This window comes from Amblyomma americanum, chromosome 1 (genome assembly GCF_052857255.1).
Source record: "Amblyomma americanum isolate KBUSLIRL-KWMA chromosome 1, ASM5285725v1, whole genome shotgun sequence".
Lineage (NCBI taxonomy): Eukaryota > Metazoa > Arthropoda > Arachnida > Ixodida > Ixodidae > Amblyomma > Amblyomma americanum.
In genome coordinates this window covers 196403422-196419907 of record NC_135497.1, presented here as the reverse complement: position 1 = coordinate 196419907, position 16486 = coordinate 196403422, and the positions used below count along the sequence as shown (strand labels likewise).

The 16486-nt window shown below is 49.7% G+C and overlaps 1 protein-coding gene across 1 annotated transcript in view; it reads left to right on the top strand.

Annotated features, from left to right (window-relative positions):
* LOC144114468 (S-adenosylmethionine synthase-like) overlaps positions 1 to 16180 on the top strand; it is a 29487-nt gene extending 13307 nt beyond the window's left edge. The window contains exons 5-9 of the mRNA XM_077648218.1: positions 30 to 173; positions 861 to 1079; positions 2875 to 3057; positions 7864 to 7997; positions 14949 to 16180. Of these exons, the coding sequence (XP_077504344.1) occupies positions 30 to 173; positions 861 to 1079; positions 2875 to 3057; positions 7864 to 7997; positions 14949 to 15051 (783 nt within the window). The 3' untranslated portion in view covers positions 15052 to 16180. The remainder of the gene's footprint in view (positions 1 to 29; positions 174 to 860; positions 1080 to 2874; positions 3058 to 7863; positions 7998 to 14948) is intronic.
* Positions 16181 to 16486: the final 306 nt, after the last annotated feature.

The window sequence follows — 16486 nt, the reverse complement described above, 5'->3', positions numbered from 1 at the left end:
CACAGTCTTCTTGTGTTCGCCTCGCGCAGGGCCTCATGTTCGGGTACGCCACCGATGAGACGCCCGAATGCATGCCGCTCACCGTCGTGCTGGCCCACAAGCTCAACGAGCGACTCGCCGAGCTGCGCAGGAACGGCACCTTCTGGTGGGCCAGGCCCGACTCCAAGTCTCAGGTGACTGTCCGCCAGATGGGCGCCAAGGGCGAACTGATGCTGCAATCGCAGCACAACTGGTGAAGTGGTGCACTACTGTGAGGCACGCCGCGCGAAGGCTTTAGAGGCTACAAGGCGGCCACATTTCGTAGGTCGTAAGGCTGAACGGTGGGCCAGTTGGCCAATCGTGTTCACGAGCGTGACAACCAAGCAAAAGAGGCGCTAAACAAGACAAAGGAGAGTACGTGACAACAGCTGGACTTAACGACTAAAATTTTATTGAATACAGGCACGCATTTTAGATGTTACTACAGATGTTGTTCCGTGCTCTCCTTTTTCTTGTTTATAGTCTTTTTTTTGGCTAGTTGCCACCATTATGAACATTTCGTACGGCCTGCTTTCTTCTTACACGCTCACAGCCAACGGTACTGATTTGAAACGCAAGAACCCATTAACTTAAAAATTACAGTTTTCTCCCGAAGCGTGCGTCCCTAAGAGATTCACGGAATCACCGTCCGTGAAACGATTCAGACCCGAGTCGTCGGATAACGTTTCCTCTCTCCCCCCCCCCCCCCCCCCCCCCCCCCCCCCCCCGAAGCGACAGGAGGGATCTCGGAAGTGGGGCTAACTAGAGAAGCGTGGGGAGTGAGTGCCTCCTGCTGGATGCGCAACGTCGCCCACACGCCACGACCATTCCCCGCTGCGCAGGTGACTTGCGAGTACGCGTTCCGGCACGGCGCCACGGTTCCCAAGCGCGTGCACACGATCGTGGTCTCGACGCAGCACTCGGGCGAGGTTTCGCTCGAGGAGATCAGGAAGCAGGTGATGGAGCAGGTGATACGGGTTGTTGTTCCTGAGCGGTACTTGGACGACGAGACCGTATTCCACATCAACCCCTGCGGCAGCTTCACCGAAGGCGGACCCATGGTGAGCAAAACCCTTCCACACGCTCACCGGCACCGCATAGGGAGCCGCACAGCACCGCACCCACGCGATTTGTGGCGGCATATTTTGGTATGCTGCCGCAAGATAGCCCAGTGGCCGTTTTCGGCATCATATCGGCCGCCGAGAGCCAGCAGTTAGGGGACCAGCGTGCTACTGTTTGGAGAGGTTCAAGTTCCCGCCCGCTCTCTTTCACGATATTCATTGTTTCTTCTTAGTCGACATAAAAGAGTCAGGACCTATAGCCGGAAGGCGGCGGCAAGCCATTGCTTTAATCTTTTATTTGCCGCCATAAGCTCCTGCTTTGTAATTTGAAAAAAGCTAATTGCCTGGCAATGAGAAATGAACACGAGACAAAAAAAAAGATTGGGCAGCGGCTACCTGCGGAATAATTCGGTTAATGCGTACGCGAGCGAAAAGGTTTTCGAAGCACTGTAGCTAAGAATTTGATGATATTCCCCGCAGCTCGAGCACGCAGGCAGAAATAGAGCAGTGCATGGGACTGCGCAATGCACTCATGTTCCGGTTGCAACTCCGGGTTGCTCTTGTTTGCCGTCTCCGTGTTCTAGAGGACTTGCGCCTGCAATGTACAAGCTCCCTCTACGCGAAAGCAATCACTTTAATCGGAAGAGCAAGAGGAAGCGAATACTTCACGTTTGTCGCGGTTGTATTATAAATCGCGCCGACTTTACTAGCGTGGCCATGAGCCGGGCCTAAACTCGTTTAAAATACCGCTGCTCACCATGCAGCCGAGAGATTCTTAACATGGGGTCGAAACGCTCTTGAAAGCTTTTGCACTCTAACTCCTCCAAAACACTGTAACTTGAAGCCAGACTTGAAGCCAGGACCTTGTTATCAAGAGTGTATATAGTTTCAATCGTAACCAAGTGCGCTACACTGCACACATTAATACTCATGACTATGCATTCTAACCACGCCTAGATTGTTTCCATATAAAGCCCAACTCAATATACCGTAGCACACACCTAGCTTATCTCCATATAAAGCCCAACTCAACATACCGTAGCAAAAAAATCTAGAGTTTAAAACATTTATAAAGTCTAATCTCATCATACCAACAAGAAGCCGTACAGCCAAAGGTATGCGATACGCGCATGCATATGTACGTCGGCTGGAAAGTTAACAGACAAATGTTTCCAAGGAGAGCCTAAAGTCAGACTGCGGCCTCCAGAAGACAAGACACGCGTCGTGTTGGGCGCAGACGAAGGTGTATCAAGCATGTCTCTGTCATGCTCCACCTTTCCATGAAAAGGAGGTGAGAGAATACTCTGTCTCAGTTTGTTGGCAGTGGAAAGGGAAGCTTCAGCTAGCGCCAGCGACTCAGGGCCGACCACAGATTCTCGCAAGTAAGAACGGTTCCTGGCCCGCTCGTGCCCGTCACTTTGACAGTCTTGATAGCCCGACCCACTCATGTATACCGTCCCAACGGGTGAACATCCAAAGGAGTCAGCCCTTGATGAGCGTGGTGCCAGCTGTTTCACATTTCACTGTTGACAATTTGTGAGATGTGCAAAAGCGCGCGTTGACCACCGTGGGTTATGATGTACAGCTCCGAATCCACAGACCGTAGCCAGACTCTCAGTCTAGAGAAAGCCGAAAGGTCACTCATAGAGGAAAGACGCGCTGGTTTGCAACTGCACGTAAGGCATCACGAAACTTCTCGACTAACAAGAATACGCCGCCGTTGGCATGGCCCAGTGCACCGCACTGCCGCAGTATAGTGGGGCCCTGAACGATCCGTTTCCATCCCGGTGCGCAGGGCGATGCGGGTCTGACAGGTCGGAAAATCATCGTGGACACCTACGGCGGCTGGGGCGCGCACGGTGGCGGAGCTTTCTCCGGCAAGGACCCGACCAAGGTGGACCGCTCGGCCGCGTACGCCGCCCGCTGGGTGGCCAAGTCCCTCGTGGTGGCCGGGCTCTGCAAGCGGTGCCTCGTACAGGTCAGCATCCCACCCTTCTCTGCCTGCCCGTAAAATGCTGTGCTCCCTTCCTGTGGTGAGGGTCAGACGCTACGGCGACACAATTTGCATGCACTAGAGGACTACACTGCAGCCTGCAGTCAAGCAGCCAATGTTATTTTGTGTAAAAGAAATGGTACAACTCACACCTAGTTTAGTCACCGGAAGGCGACAAAAGAGGCTGTTCTTCACTTCACTGCGGACCACGTTCGCTCTGAAAAAGCCACGGAGGAAAAGCGCCGAAGCTCTGCAACTATCGTACAGGAGAGTGGTGGCGAATAATCGTCGGAGTGCAGTTTTGTTACATGGGCAGCACCGTGGCAAGTTGTGTCGTCGATTCGACGTGACTTGCGCAACGTGCGAGCAGAATAGTAGTTCGCAGGTGCATTGGAAAATTCAACATTCATGAAAGCGGGTCTTCAGTGCTTTTTGAGCAGTGCAGAATGACAAGGTGCCGTCATTAGGGCAGGTACGCCAGCCCTAATGGCATAACCTGTGACCAGCGTCTGGAGGTTAGCATACGGAGACGCCGCATATATATATATATATATATATATATATATATATATATATATATATATATATATATATATATATATATATATATATATATATATATATATATATATCCTTTCCCCCAAAACCAATTATTATTATATTATTATTACAATTAGCACGTTTCAAGGAAAAAACACATAGTAGAAAACATTTATTTCAAAAAGGTAGGATAGGGAGGCGAAAATACAGATTTTGGGTGGCATCCTTATTTCAGGACCCCAATGTCCACCGCAATTGCTCTTGCTTGGGATATCAGCTTTCGCTGCGTCGCCAAAAACACAGAGGGTCTTCACTGCCTTGAAGCCCACTACACAAATGCAATGTGGCGATATAATGACGAGATTGCAGTTTTGCGAAGAGATCTTTTTTTTTCCTTTTATCTGTCCGTGTCACGCTTTCCTTAATCTTTTTTTTCACGGTACGGTCTATACGGTGTCCACCCACTGTAATAAGACTGCTACCGCGTCTTTCCTTTCAGCTACTTATAAACCCCAACCACACGCGCACAGAGCGTCCGAGAGGTGTTACGAGCCGAGGACGCGGGGTCAAATCCCGGCTTAGGCGGCTGCGTTTCGACGGAGGCGAAACGCAAAAAAACGCTCGGGTGCTATGCTATGTCATTGGACGTTAAAAAAACCCCAGGTGGTCGGAATTATTCCACAGTTTTCCACTACAGCGCCTCTTTGTCTTTTCCGTTTTTCACTCCTTTCATCTCTTCCCCCAAGACGCGGTTGAGGTGTCCACCGAGAAGTGAGACAGTTACTGTGCCTTTCCTTTCCACAAAACCTTTTTTTTTTCTAAGCGTTGGGGGCGTCTTACGACCATGTGTTTCGCCCGTTGACTTGAAGGCTGCATGCGCTGCGCGGTATGGGGTGTCACCAGATCGCGAGGAAGAGATCGTGGCCAACGGGAGCCATATACTGCAAAGAGCTTCCACGCCTAAAAGCAGTATCGTACGGCGTCTTAGCGCTCATATCCAAAACCGCTGCCACCTGCAGTAATAGAGACGTTTAGCATAGCGCGTACCGCGCCGCCAGTGCGCACGCGCCGATTGGTCCCGACGTGACAAGCGAGCGTACAGCTGGCCAACGCGTGGCGCCATCTGGCGCCCTCAAGGCGACCTGTGCGTGCGCACAGACGGCGCGCGCTGCGCGATAAACGGTAGCGGTACGCGCTATTCTAAATGTCTCTAACATCATCGCAGTATGAGGACAACAACAACAACAACAGAAACATGAAACTGCGTCTGGGGAGTGAAATGACGTTGTATTTTAACTGGCGCGAGGAGCACGCGCATCTAGGCACCCTAGCAGCAACTAACTAATGGGCGAGCTCAGAATCAGCATCTACGTCTGTGTTACCAACTATTCCAAACCAAGCTACTGTTACATTCTGCGCAAGACGCTCCCGTCATGCGAATAAGTGTTATGGCCCATGTGCTTGTGAGCTGTGTGGCGAAGCCAACAGAAACATGTACTCGCACCGAAATCGCTGCCGCACGCCTTCCGTTACAGCGGCCCGTTTCGGCTTCAGCAATTAGAAAACGCAACTAAACATCTTTCCCTGCCCTCTACAACGTTATTCTTCCAAGACCCGTTTTCTAGGCTCTGAACCACATGCGGACTACGGAAGACACGGGCGTGCATTGGCAAGGCTGACATACCAATCGAACCTCGTTATAGTGAACAGGTAAAAAATCGTAAAATAGTTCGATATTGCCAAAATTTATTGCGTAAAATTTCGTAAAAATGCAAGAGAACGCAGTTTCGTTAATGAAGGGATGGTAACTCCGGCCATTCTTAGCAAAGAAACGGGGAGACCTTTTCCGAAGTTTTGCCACCGTTTCGAAGATGCTTGCGGCCATTTCAGGGGCAGCAGCCGCCGCGATGGCTCAGTGGTTATGGCGTTGGGCTGCTGGCCCACAAAACGTGGATTCAATCTCGGCCGTGGCGGTCGCATTTCGATGGAGGCGAAATGCTAGAGGCCCGAGTTCTGTACGATACCGTGCACGTTAAAGAACCCCAGGTGGTCGAAATTTCCGGAGCCCTTCACTATGGCGTCCTTCATAGCATGAGTCGCTTTGAGTCATTAAACCTCAATAAACTGCAAACTATTCCAGGGGCTGCAAAAAAGCAAGCGCCAGTTAGATTGGCTTCTCCGTACAGCACCACCGGCCCAACGACGGCAGGTTGCTAGGGTTGCCGCCCATTACAGCCGTGTCGTGTGAAAAAAAGTACATCAGAGCGAAAGCCATTGCCCTTTTCACCGCCCACATGAGCGCAGAACGATTACTGTAAGGCTACAAGCGTCCATGCTGCTGTTTCTTCCGTTGCACTGCTGGCGACTGCGAGATAAGCATACTAGTGGGAGATAAAAGCGCGAACCTTGGCGCGAACGCTTGGCGTATCACCACCAGTCACTTTTGTAGTGCAGCGAAGACTGCCACCTGTCATCCGAGCAGGCACCGCTTGGCGCTAAGGATTACGGCCAACCGCTTTCGATACATCAAGTGAAAATCGCATGTTTATCAAAACTGATTTGGAAGTGTTCGATATAGCAAATAATTCGCTATATCTGTGTTCTTTATATCGAGGTCTGACTGTATTCGGCTGGCGTACGAATATTGACGCAGATTAAGCCCCGTGGTTGGCTCTCGGTGCGCGTTCTGACGGTTCCTGCAACGCTCATCGGCGTCACACTAAATACCAACTATGTTGTACTCAGCATACACAGTGGCAGATAAGCCCATTGGCATGTGACCGTTGCAACCAAAGTCGCGTACCGCTATAACGAAGCAATGGTTATAAAGAAAAAATCGCGGGGCCCCTTAGAATTTGTTATAACAACGTTCAAGTGTATAGAAGCTTTCTGTGAATGAAGTAGGTAACTAAATACACTGTAGTTAGCACAAAACTTCTGCAGAAGTCTCTTTCTACTTGAACTCGAGGGGAGTACTATACCCTCGAAAAATTCTGATTACTTACATTTGAACGAAGATTATCGACACATTTTTTTCCCCCGATGAGGCTCCTAATGATTTCGCACTAATAAATCCTCTTCTAGCTCTTAATCTGCATTCCTTAGATTTTTATTTTGGTGCTAAAGTCTGTTCTATTCGTTATCGCAAGCAGTTTGAGGTAGGTTTCTCCGCTAAGACAAATATGTAACCACAAAAAATATGGTCAAGTTAGGTACCATACAAGTATATACTTCAGCGAGAAAATTTTCTGCTTGAGCAATACTTCGCACCTAGCAGAGGCCACCGGAAGTGAAAGCAGTCGTGAGTGCAAGTGAAAGAACTATAGTCATCGTGTATTTAGTAAACGACTTTCACAACTCGTCTGATTCAACGTCAGCCAATACGCTTCGCACCCCGAGTGACTAAACTTTTTTTTTTTTTTTGAGGCAGCGATGGTGAGCATGCTCTCCTCTCCTTTCGCGCCAGGCAAGCAGCCAATTGTGGGATTTTATTTTCATTCACGCAGATAAACCATTCCTCCGCTTTGAAGACATGCTGGTTGCGATTTGCAACATAAGCGACCTTACACAGTTTGTGCGGCAGAAAGAAGTGACATTTGTGCTCTGCATCGTGTACAGTACGCATGGCGTTACAGAGTTGAAAACTGACCGAAAACCCGACCAAAACAGTCAGTGCTTTCCACGCCGGTAAAGGTTGAGTGAAATGTTTGGATACACGGCCTTCATCTCTGGCTTCTCGCGCTGTGGTGCTCTTGCAGGGTTGGGACACCCACAAGTGCTGTAACACCTCTGCAACTGTCTGGTCGTTGCATGCTTATTCAATATTGCAAATTATGCAAGTGCACAAAACTCGTGAGGCATTTGTTAAAACTGCAATGCCCGCTTTTTATTTAAAATCAGTTGCTGGTAGAGTTGGTCTTTCATAATTACATTGACAGCGCAAAAGACGAACACGGACACGAGGGGAGACACCACAAAGCGCCGGGTTTTGAACCGCGGCTCAAATGGTTTTTGGCTTTGCTGCGAACAGCTTCTTGGACGCTGTTGCCGTTCCGCGGCTGCAAATATAAACCTTTCTCCTCACTACACTGGTTTTTGCAATGCAAACAGCGTCACGGAGGTGCCCATGGCGTGAAAGCTCTCAGAACAAAAAACTTCCAAGTAGGCGATGTGCTTTTGGCAAAACTGTACACAGTATGAGTGTGAACAACGAGTGCAAGCACTGAGTAACCAGCCACATTTCTCCCGCAGCTCTCGTATGCCATAGGCATCGCCCAGCCGGTTTCCATTTCCATCTTCACCTATGGCACTGGCACCAAGACGCCCCGGGAGCTGCTCCACATCGTGAAGGAGAACTTTGACCTTAGGCCCGGCAAAATCATCAAGTAAGTGACGTAGAGGTCGAGCAGAATCAATTCACCGCCGCACTTTGGTACAGCAAACCAGCTTTTTTTCACATGCCGACACATGTCTGCCGCTCCCATTTTTCCTGGCAGCTATATAACATCATTACTATTACCGTATATACAGGGCCATTGGCTCTTGGGTAAAGTCTTTTATTTTGTTTTGGTGTTGCACTCTCAGCGAGTACTAGCAAACTGTGATGAACCCAGTTCTTCCGCGAAAATTCACCTTCCCGAAAAACAGTTTGAGTACAAATGGCATAAAGTCCCGCAAGGAAGGACGGTTTCACTTCATCCGCAAGGGGTGCTAGCGCGGAGTCCGCCTTGTTCGTGGGCTTTTTCGCGGACGCCGCAGCCGACCGCAGTTGACCCCTTTTGACCCGTGACCCCATGGTTTGCTGCGATGGTTGTTGCCGATGAACTTCCCGTCCTTTTCGAAAACACTTGCGCCATGTCTGCTCGCGTAGACTGGAAATGTAATTTCCATTTTCAGCGCGCGTGTGACAATATTTTCTCAACCGTTACGCCGCAAAAATAAAGATAAACCGCATTTCGGGTTTGTATTGGAACAACACCGGTAAAGCCTGAGCCACCCACCCCCTACCGCCGTTCGAAATACGCACCGATGCCGTCAGGCTCGATTTTGGAACTGGGGATTTACTCAGAACCCGCCGCGGTGGCTCAGCGGTTAGGGCGCTCGGCTACTGATCCGGAGTTCCCGGGTTCGAACCCGACCGCGGCGGCTGCGTTTTTATGGAGGAAAAACGCTAAGGCGCCCGTGTGCTGTGCGATGTCAGTGCACGTTAAAGATCCCCAGGTGGTCGAAATTATTCCGGAGCCCTCCACGACGGCACCTCTTCTTCCTTTCTTCTTTCACTCCCTCCTTTATCCCTTCCCTTACGGCGCGGTTCAGGTGTCCAACGATATATGAGACAGATACTGCGCCATTTCCTTTCCCCCGAAACCAATTATTTACTCAGTGCGCCGTTTTGCTGCGTTCCGTCCCGCATCAGCAGCACACGTCTCAACTTACACGAAAAGCCGAACGTCGTGATCCCTCGTACAATGAAGCCGGCCAATTTCACTCTTCAGCTATGTCTTAACAGTGGCCGCCAAAGAGCAACAATGAACAGACAACGCGGTTAGACCACGGCACGAAGTGCTACTGCGAACTTAAACCGCACAGAGAGCTTCACAATAAAAAAAATGGGCGTCGACAAATTTGCTAACCCGCACTAAGGCCATGTATCGGTTCCGCTTACCATTCGAGCCGGTGCGGGCAAACTACAACTGCGGCGCTTGCCGTGACAAAGCTCGCGGCCCCTGGGAAAGTGGCCTCAGTGGAGCTCTCCGTATACTATAGCTGTTGGCAGTTACGCTTATTTAAAGCGACAGCTGCGTAGGGCTCGTTTCCCGGTTCTGCGGCACCAGTGTCGAAGTAACATCGTGCCAGACCGCGCCACACTAAGAGGTCGGAACCCTCCACTACGACGCCCGTCATTAAACCCTCCGTAAAACAGTGACACCCCCCCCCCCTCCCCATACAATACCATTGCAAATGGTAGCTAAGGCATCCAAAAATTTTCGCAGTAGGTAGTGCGCATGCAAGGATAGCATGGCCGTGGAAGTGCAACGATTATGGCAGAGATGGTAATCTGAGCTAAAAAAAAAAGAGTAGCGAACGAAACCAAGAAAATAAACATAATGACTCGATAAGGGGTGCAACCATGGAGGCCGACTCGAGCGTGCCGCACTGCATTAGAAACACGCCGATAATGTCTCGTGACATCGCACATTGAGCGTTTCCTTGGAACTCTGCCTCCGCTCCCCTTCTCTCACTGATCTGTGTTGTGGAAGCTTTTCCTTTTCACCCTCCTCCTCTCATGCCAGATCAAACACACCACCAGTCGACGGTGCTACAAGCAAAGGACACCTGTGTGCTGTGCCGTGACAGTGCACGTTAAATCCCAGATGGTTCCAGAGCCCTCCATTACGACCGCCGCAGTGGCTCAGTGGTTATGGTGCTCGGTTGCTAGCCCGAAAGTGGTGGGTTCGATCCTGGCCGCGGCGGTGAAATTCTAGAGGCCCGTGTACTCTGCGATGTCAGTGCACGTGCAAAAACCCCCGGTGGTCGAAATTTCCGGAGCCCTTCACTACGGCGTCCCTCATAGCGTGAGTCACTGTGGGTCGTTAAACCCACACAAACTATATACCACGTCACTGCCCTCTCGACCAACCAGGATTTTCCAATCACCACGACGCCGGGTTTCCTGCCGAACGGGACTATTGACGCTACCGCGTTGAAGTGCACATGTGCAAGCAACGGATGGAACGCGTAGGAAGGCGGCACAACTACAGGCGCCTTGCTAAACGCTCCCACATCGGCGAATGCGTTCCAGCGAGGCAGGATAGCGTTATACGAGTTAAGTCACGAGGCTATCGATCGGTTCAGCACCGAAGATGCATCCCGATGAAGCATTACACGCGTCTCTTGTGAACAGAGCCGGCTCCGTTAGTGGAAAAAGCCCGAATAACGAAAGCACGGACTAAGAATGACTCAGCGAAAATAAATAAAAGCGATTATGGAATATAGGAAGGTTTTCGATAGAACCAGAACTGGAATAGATTGGCGAGTGAAAGAAACTGTTAAAAATGCTATCGCATTACCTCCGCAACCCGCCGCTGTGGCTCAGTGGTTAGGGCACTCGTCTACTGAGCCGGAGTACCCAGGTTCGAACCCGAGCGCAGCGGCCGCGTTTCGATGCGGGCGGAACGCAAAAGGCGCCCGTGTGCTGTGCGATGTCAGTGCACGTTTAAGATCCCCAGGCGGTCGAAATTATTCCGGAGACCTCCACTACGGCACCTTTCTTCCTTGCACTCCCTCCTTTATCCCTTCCCTTACGGCGCGGTTCGGGTGTCCACCGAGTGAGACAGTTACTGCATCATTTCCTTTCCTCAACACCATTTTTTTCCTCGGCATAATCCAGTTGATCGCCCCTAATTTTTGCAGTGTCGTAGTGAGCAGGGATATCTTGTTTTGTTTTATCTTAAGCCTTTCATAAAAAAAAAAGAACTTCGCAGACGACGACTGTCTGCAGAACTACACCGAGACCGAAGAGCGGCAATGGCCTAGTCCTCTCGTTATCGACATGTTCCTGAACCGTACCGCCGCGCGTTGCCACTGCGTCGTTCCGGCGGTACGTCACTTGCGGTAATCTTTTTTTATTCGCAAGTGCACATTGTTTCGACTCATCGCCGCTAAAGCCACCGTTTATGGATCGTTCCTACTATAATTTCCAAATCATTCGCATCGTGTCATGTGGTCTTATCGTATCGACATGAAGAATACCATTAGATTTCTCTGCTCGTACACTTCCAATGATATAGAACATGCTTAGGTTCGTACACGGTTAGCAACGAACACAAAATGCACCAGACAATTACGGGTAAGTAACGCGTTATCGCCGGCTATTCCATCGCATAAGAGGGGGAACGTTACGCTGCCGGCCGGCCCGCCTGCTAGCAAAGTGGTGGCGCGAGCCGAGAGGCGTTGCGGAAGGGAACACAGGCAAGAGAACGAGTGGCCGGCGTGCGGAGAGAGGCGCGCGATTTTTTGAAGCGAAAAGCTTCACTACGCGGGTCAGAGCCGAGCTTCGCGTGAGCCGAACTGGTGAGTTATACGCATGCGCGAAAACGAGTGACGTCACGCGCCGCGCAGGTGGTCGCTCCTCGCCGCTGCCGACTCCGTCGCCTGACCTTTCGGAGCAGCCGCGCGCTACTGCACATGTGCGTCATGTGCATGCGCAAGGAGGCTATATAATGCGCTTGCCAGAGAATAGGCGTGCGCACTCGACATGGAAGGGAAGGAGAGTGCGGCTGCTGCTAGACTACGCAGAAAAGCTGAGAAACTAAATTCGTCCGATCCAGAAGTACTCGCTTGGGAGTTGGCTGCACAACAGCGAAAAAATGATAAAGCTAAACGTGCAGCTGGAACGCCTGAACAACGGGAAATACGCCTTGCTAAACGACGTCGGAAAGAAGCCAAAAAGCGCGTCTTGGCCGCATCTTCAGCCAGCAGCAGCCAAGCGAGTGAAGAGGAGGAAACAAGAGAGACCAGCGTAGTCTACGCCTATAGATAAACAATGTATACAATACCAGCAAAGCTACGAAGCATAAACATGACGTCAAACCAAGCATAACTGAAGCTTTTCGCTTGTATATCCAAGCTTAACCACAGCCAAGCCCCAGCCAATTTTTATTTTAGTGCGAAAGCACTATCAGCCGCCTACACCACAAAATCAGAAGTGCTACTGATCCGGAGTTCCCGGGTTCGAACCCGACCGCGGCGGCCGCGTTTCGATGTAGGCGAAATACAAAGACGCCCGTGTACTGTGCGACGTCAGTGCACGTTAATTATTCCGGAGCCCTCCAAAACGACCCCCCATTCTTTCACTTCCACCTTCCTCCCTTTAATTCCGGCGGGGTTCGGGTGCGAGACAATTACTGCGCTATTTCCTTTCCTAATAATAATTGGTTTTTAGGAAAAGAAATGGCGCAGTATCTCATACCGGCGGACACCTGAACCGCGCCGTAAGGGAAGGGATAAAGGAGGGAGTGAAAGAAGAAAGGAAGAGAGAGGTGCCGTAGTGGAGGGCTCCGGAATAATTTCGACCACCTGGGGATCTTTAACGTGCACTGACATCGCACAGCACACGGGCGCCTTAGCGTTATTCCTCCATAAAAACGCAGCCGCCGCGGTTCGGGCCCGACCGCGGCGGCTGCGTTTTTATGGAGAAACGCTAAGACGCCCGTGTGCTGTGCGATGTCAGTGCATGTTAAAGGTCAGAAACGAATTTTTTGGACGTGAAGCCTCCGAGGGTCCTGAAAGGAAAGGGGCATAACTGGTTCCCTATTTCTGCGCATACCTCAACCGCGCTTTGAGCTACATGGAGGTAGCGACAGGTGCGCGCTGCATGCGTTGGCATTGACAACGTTGTGGCAGAAACGCGGCACTGGAGCAACAGGCCGCGGTCGTTCATTGGCGTTGGCATTTACGTTTTAGACTCCGCCGATTTTGAGGAATGGCGCATAACTATCTGGGTCTGTGGACACCTCAATCACGCTGAGGTACGTGGCGGTGGTGTCCACATGCAAAAAACCGTGCTTTCGCATATTATTTCGTGCTTAGCAATGTTAAGCAGTCACTTTTTTTTTGGGGGGGGGGGGGGGGGGTTATTTCACGTACTTGCCTCCTACGCCGCGGCCGCTTTGCTCCCTGTAGACACAATTGGTCATGAGGAAAGGAAATGCGCAGTGACTGTTTCACATTCGGCACACTTCAAACGCGTCATCAAGGGTGATGGAGAAAGTGAAAGACTCGCCGTAGTGGATGGCTCCGGATTAATTTCGACCACTTGGGGTGCTTCCTCATACACCGACATAGCACAGCACACGGGCGTCTTTTGCATTTCGCCTCCATCGAAACGCACCAGCGGCAGCAGGGATTTGATCCCGCATACTCGTACTCGGTAGTCAAACGCTCTGGAATTGGTCCTCTCAAAAGTACAAATGAGAGAGCCCGGACTAACTGAACAGCCCAAAGACTTAACCATTCAGCCGACGCAGCGGGTCGACTAGCCACAAGCCATGCTTGCTTCCGCGCCCCTAGCATTTGCGTCCTCTCCTCTTCCCGCGCCTTGCGACCCCTTCTCACTTTCCCCTCCTTTCTGCGGACTACGATGACGGGACCGCGATCTTAGGGGATGAGGCACTGGCAGCTGTCGCTGTAAAACTGCGTACACAATTTGGCGAGACGATACGGAAACTATAGAAGCAGCCGTTTAAGGGGTATTATAATAAATGGTTTTTGGGGGAAAGGAAAATGGCGCAGTATCTGTCTCATATATCGTTGGACACCTGAACCGCGCCGTAAGGGAGGGAATAAAGGAGGGAGTGAAAAAAGAAAGGAAGAGAGAGGTGCCGTAGTGGGGGGCTCCGGAATAATTTCGACCACCTGGGGATCTTTAACGTGCACTGACATCGCACAGCACACGGGCGCCTTAGCGTTTTTCCTCCATAAAAACGCAGCCGCCGCGGTCGGGCGTATTCGCCCTAAAGCCCCATTTTTTACCCAGTATTCAACTCAACAGCACACGATTTTTACCCTCTCGAATTTGAAATTAGCATATAGATGCTACATTTTCATGATAGTACACTTGCTAAATTTACAGATGAAACAGGCAACTGTTGTCTTCAAGAAAAGAATAGCATCAGCCACGCAGAAAAGAAAGCAGAACTGTGAGCAAGAAGCGGAGAACAAACTCTGATGGTTTATGGTTTGGTTTATAGGGGTTTAACGTCCCAAAGCAACTCAGGCTATGAGAGACGCCGTAGTGAAAGGCTCCGGAAATTTCCACCACCTGGGGTTATTTAACGTGCACTGACATTGCACAGTACATGGGCCTCTAGAATTTCGCCTCCATCGAAATTCGACCGCCGCGGCCGGGATCGAACCCACGTCTTTCGGGCCGGCAGCCGAGCGCTGTAACCACTCAGCCACCGCGGCGGCGAACACCCTGACCATATGGGTATTTTATGGAATGCCATGGGCAATAAACACTTTAGCAGTAATGCAACTCTTATGCAAGACCGATCAAAGTTACTGTTCAGTGGTCTGTGTTAGATTTCAGAAATTGCTAGCTATCAGTACCAATGCCAATCAGTGATCAGAGGTCTTTGTGTTGAATTTCAAATGTGGCTAGTTTCCTGTATCAAAGCTAACGAATGCTAAAGGAGAGCATCCTTAACATTGCCCAAGAGAATTCTGCCATTACAAATGACAGGTGTCTAGGCAGCCGCAAACATAAAAGTGCTTAGCAGCCACAGGATGACATTTTTAAAGATTGCAACTTGTGACATCTGACCATGTTACAGAGACCTCAAGCTGAAGGAGCCAATCTACAGGAAAACCAGTGCCTACGGACACTTTGGCCGATCAGAATTCACATGGGAACAGCCCAAGAAGTTGATCCTTTAGGCAAAAGAGCTTCGCAAGCCTCTTGTCCTCGGTTCCTGCTGCACAAAACAGCTTGCATTTTGATGTGATGCGGTTGTAGGCCTCGTTGCACACAAGGCCATATCTTTTTACTTTGGTTTTACCACATGGCTCCCATGGAGCTCGTTTCACAAATATCGATGAAATAATGTTGGCATCCCACTCCAACATTCCATATGAACATCGTGTACCAAAATCCATGCCAAAGTGCTGTCCTTCATGCACAAGACTGGATGAAACAAACTGTGCAACACAATAGAAACGCAGTGGATACACAGCTACATAATACTGCACTGTTCCACACAGCTGGTTTTCCCAGATGGGCTTTGCACAGAAGCCATTCCTGGGGCAGGTTTTGCAAAAATCGTCCAATTTTCAACTACTCCACTGAAAATGAGTCAGTCACAAACGAACGCCAAAATATAACAGACTGTAAAACTGCCGTTCAATTATAATTCAATAAAATGACAAGTGAAACTAATGTCAACTTCTTTCACCTTTATTGTGGACAATGTAACCAGTGAACACAGGGAACAAAGGTACTCATGGCTGCAAAACAGCAATAATTTTTGCTTAAATTTAGCACATTTACATCGTACACAAGGGAAAAATAATGGTGCAAATTAGTAACACACATCTGGAAGCTGTATTGTACAATATGCACACATTTCATTTCTTACAACATGCTAGTGTATGAAGCTTTCACAGAAAGCAAATAAAAAGACAGCGTAAACAAGTCCAATAACAATGGGAAACATTGTAGTATATTTACGATGCTATAACAGTAAATTTTCTGTACACCCTTGAAACATGCTGCTGTATGAGAATTGCAGTCCAAACACTAGCTGCTGAAGAGACTCCTAAAAGCTGGGAACCCCCCCTTCCCCGACAAGAACGAAGTCATGTAGACCCGAGGTGCATTCAACCTTTTCAGAACCATATAACCCCTAAAGCTCAATAGCTAATACAAGCTTCTGGTTTCACAGATGAGAGTACAAAAACAAAAAGCAAAATAAGGTGCCAAAATTCATTTGTGGTTTGCACCATGCTAATTAAAATAAAGAGTACTTTTCTGCACATGCATGAAAATATGAATAAATAGTAAAAAATCCCTTGTCGCGTTTCTTCACTGGGACGGCCATGTGAGAAAGAAGATGCATCTGGCACAGAGCCTGAGCCAGCTGGTGCCAGGAGTGCCTTTCCCGTACCACCAGTTGCCTAAGGACACACATTACATCTGCAGACACTCAGTAAGTAGTAATTACGACAAGTGTATAAATATAAGAACAATAGCATTCCCAAAAAATACTGCAAGTAGAAACTCAGATGGGTGGCATTTGTGCAGGCAGGATTTCATACAACTTCTGTGGCAGCACTTCGCAGCCAACAGAGAAACAAATGGCCAATTTTCTCATTT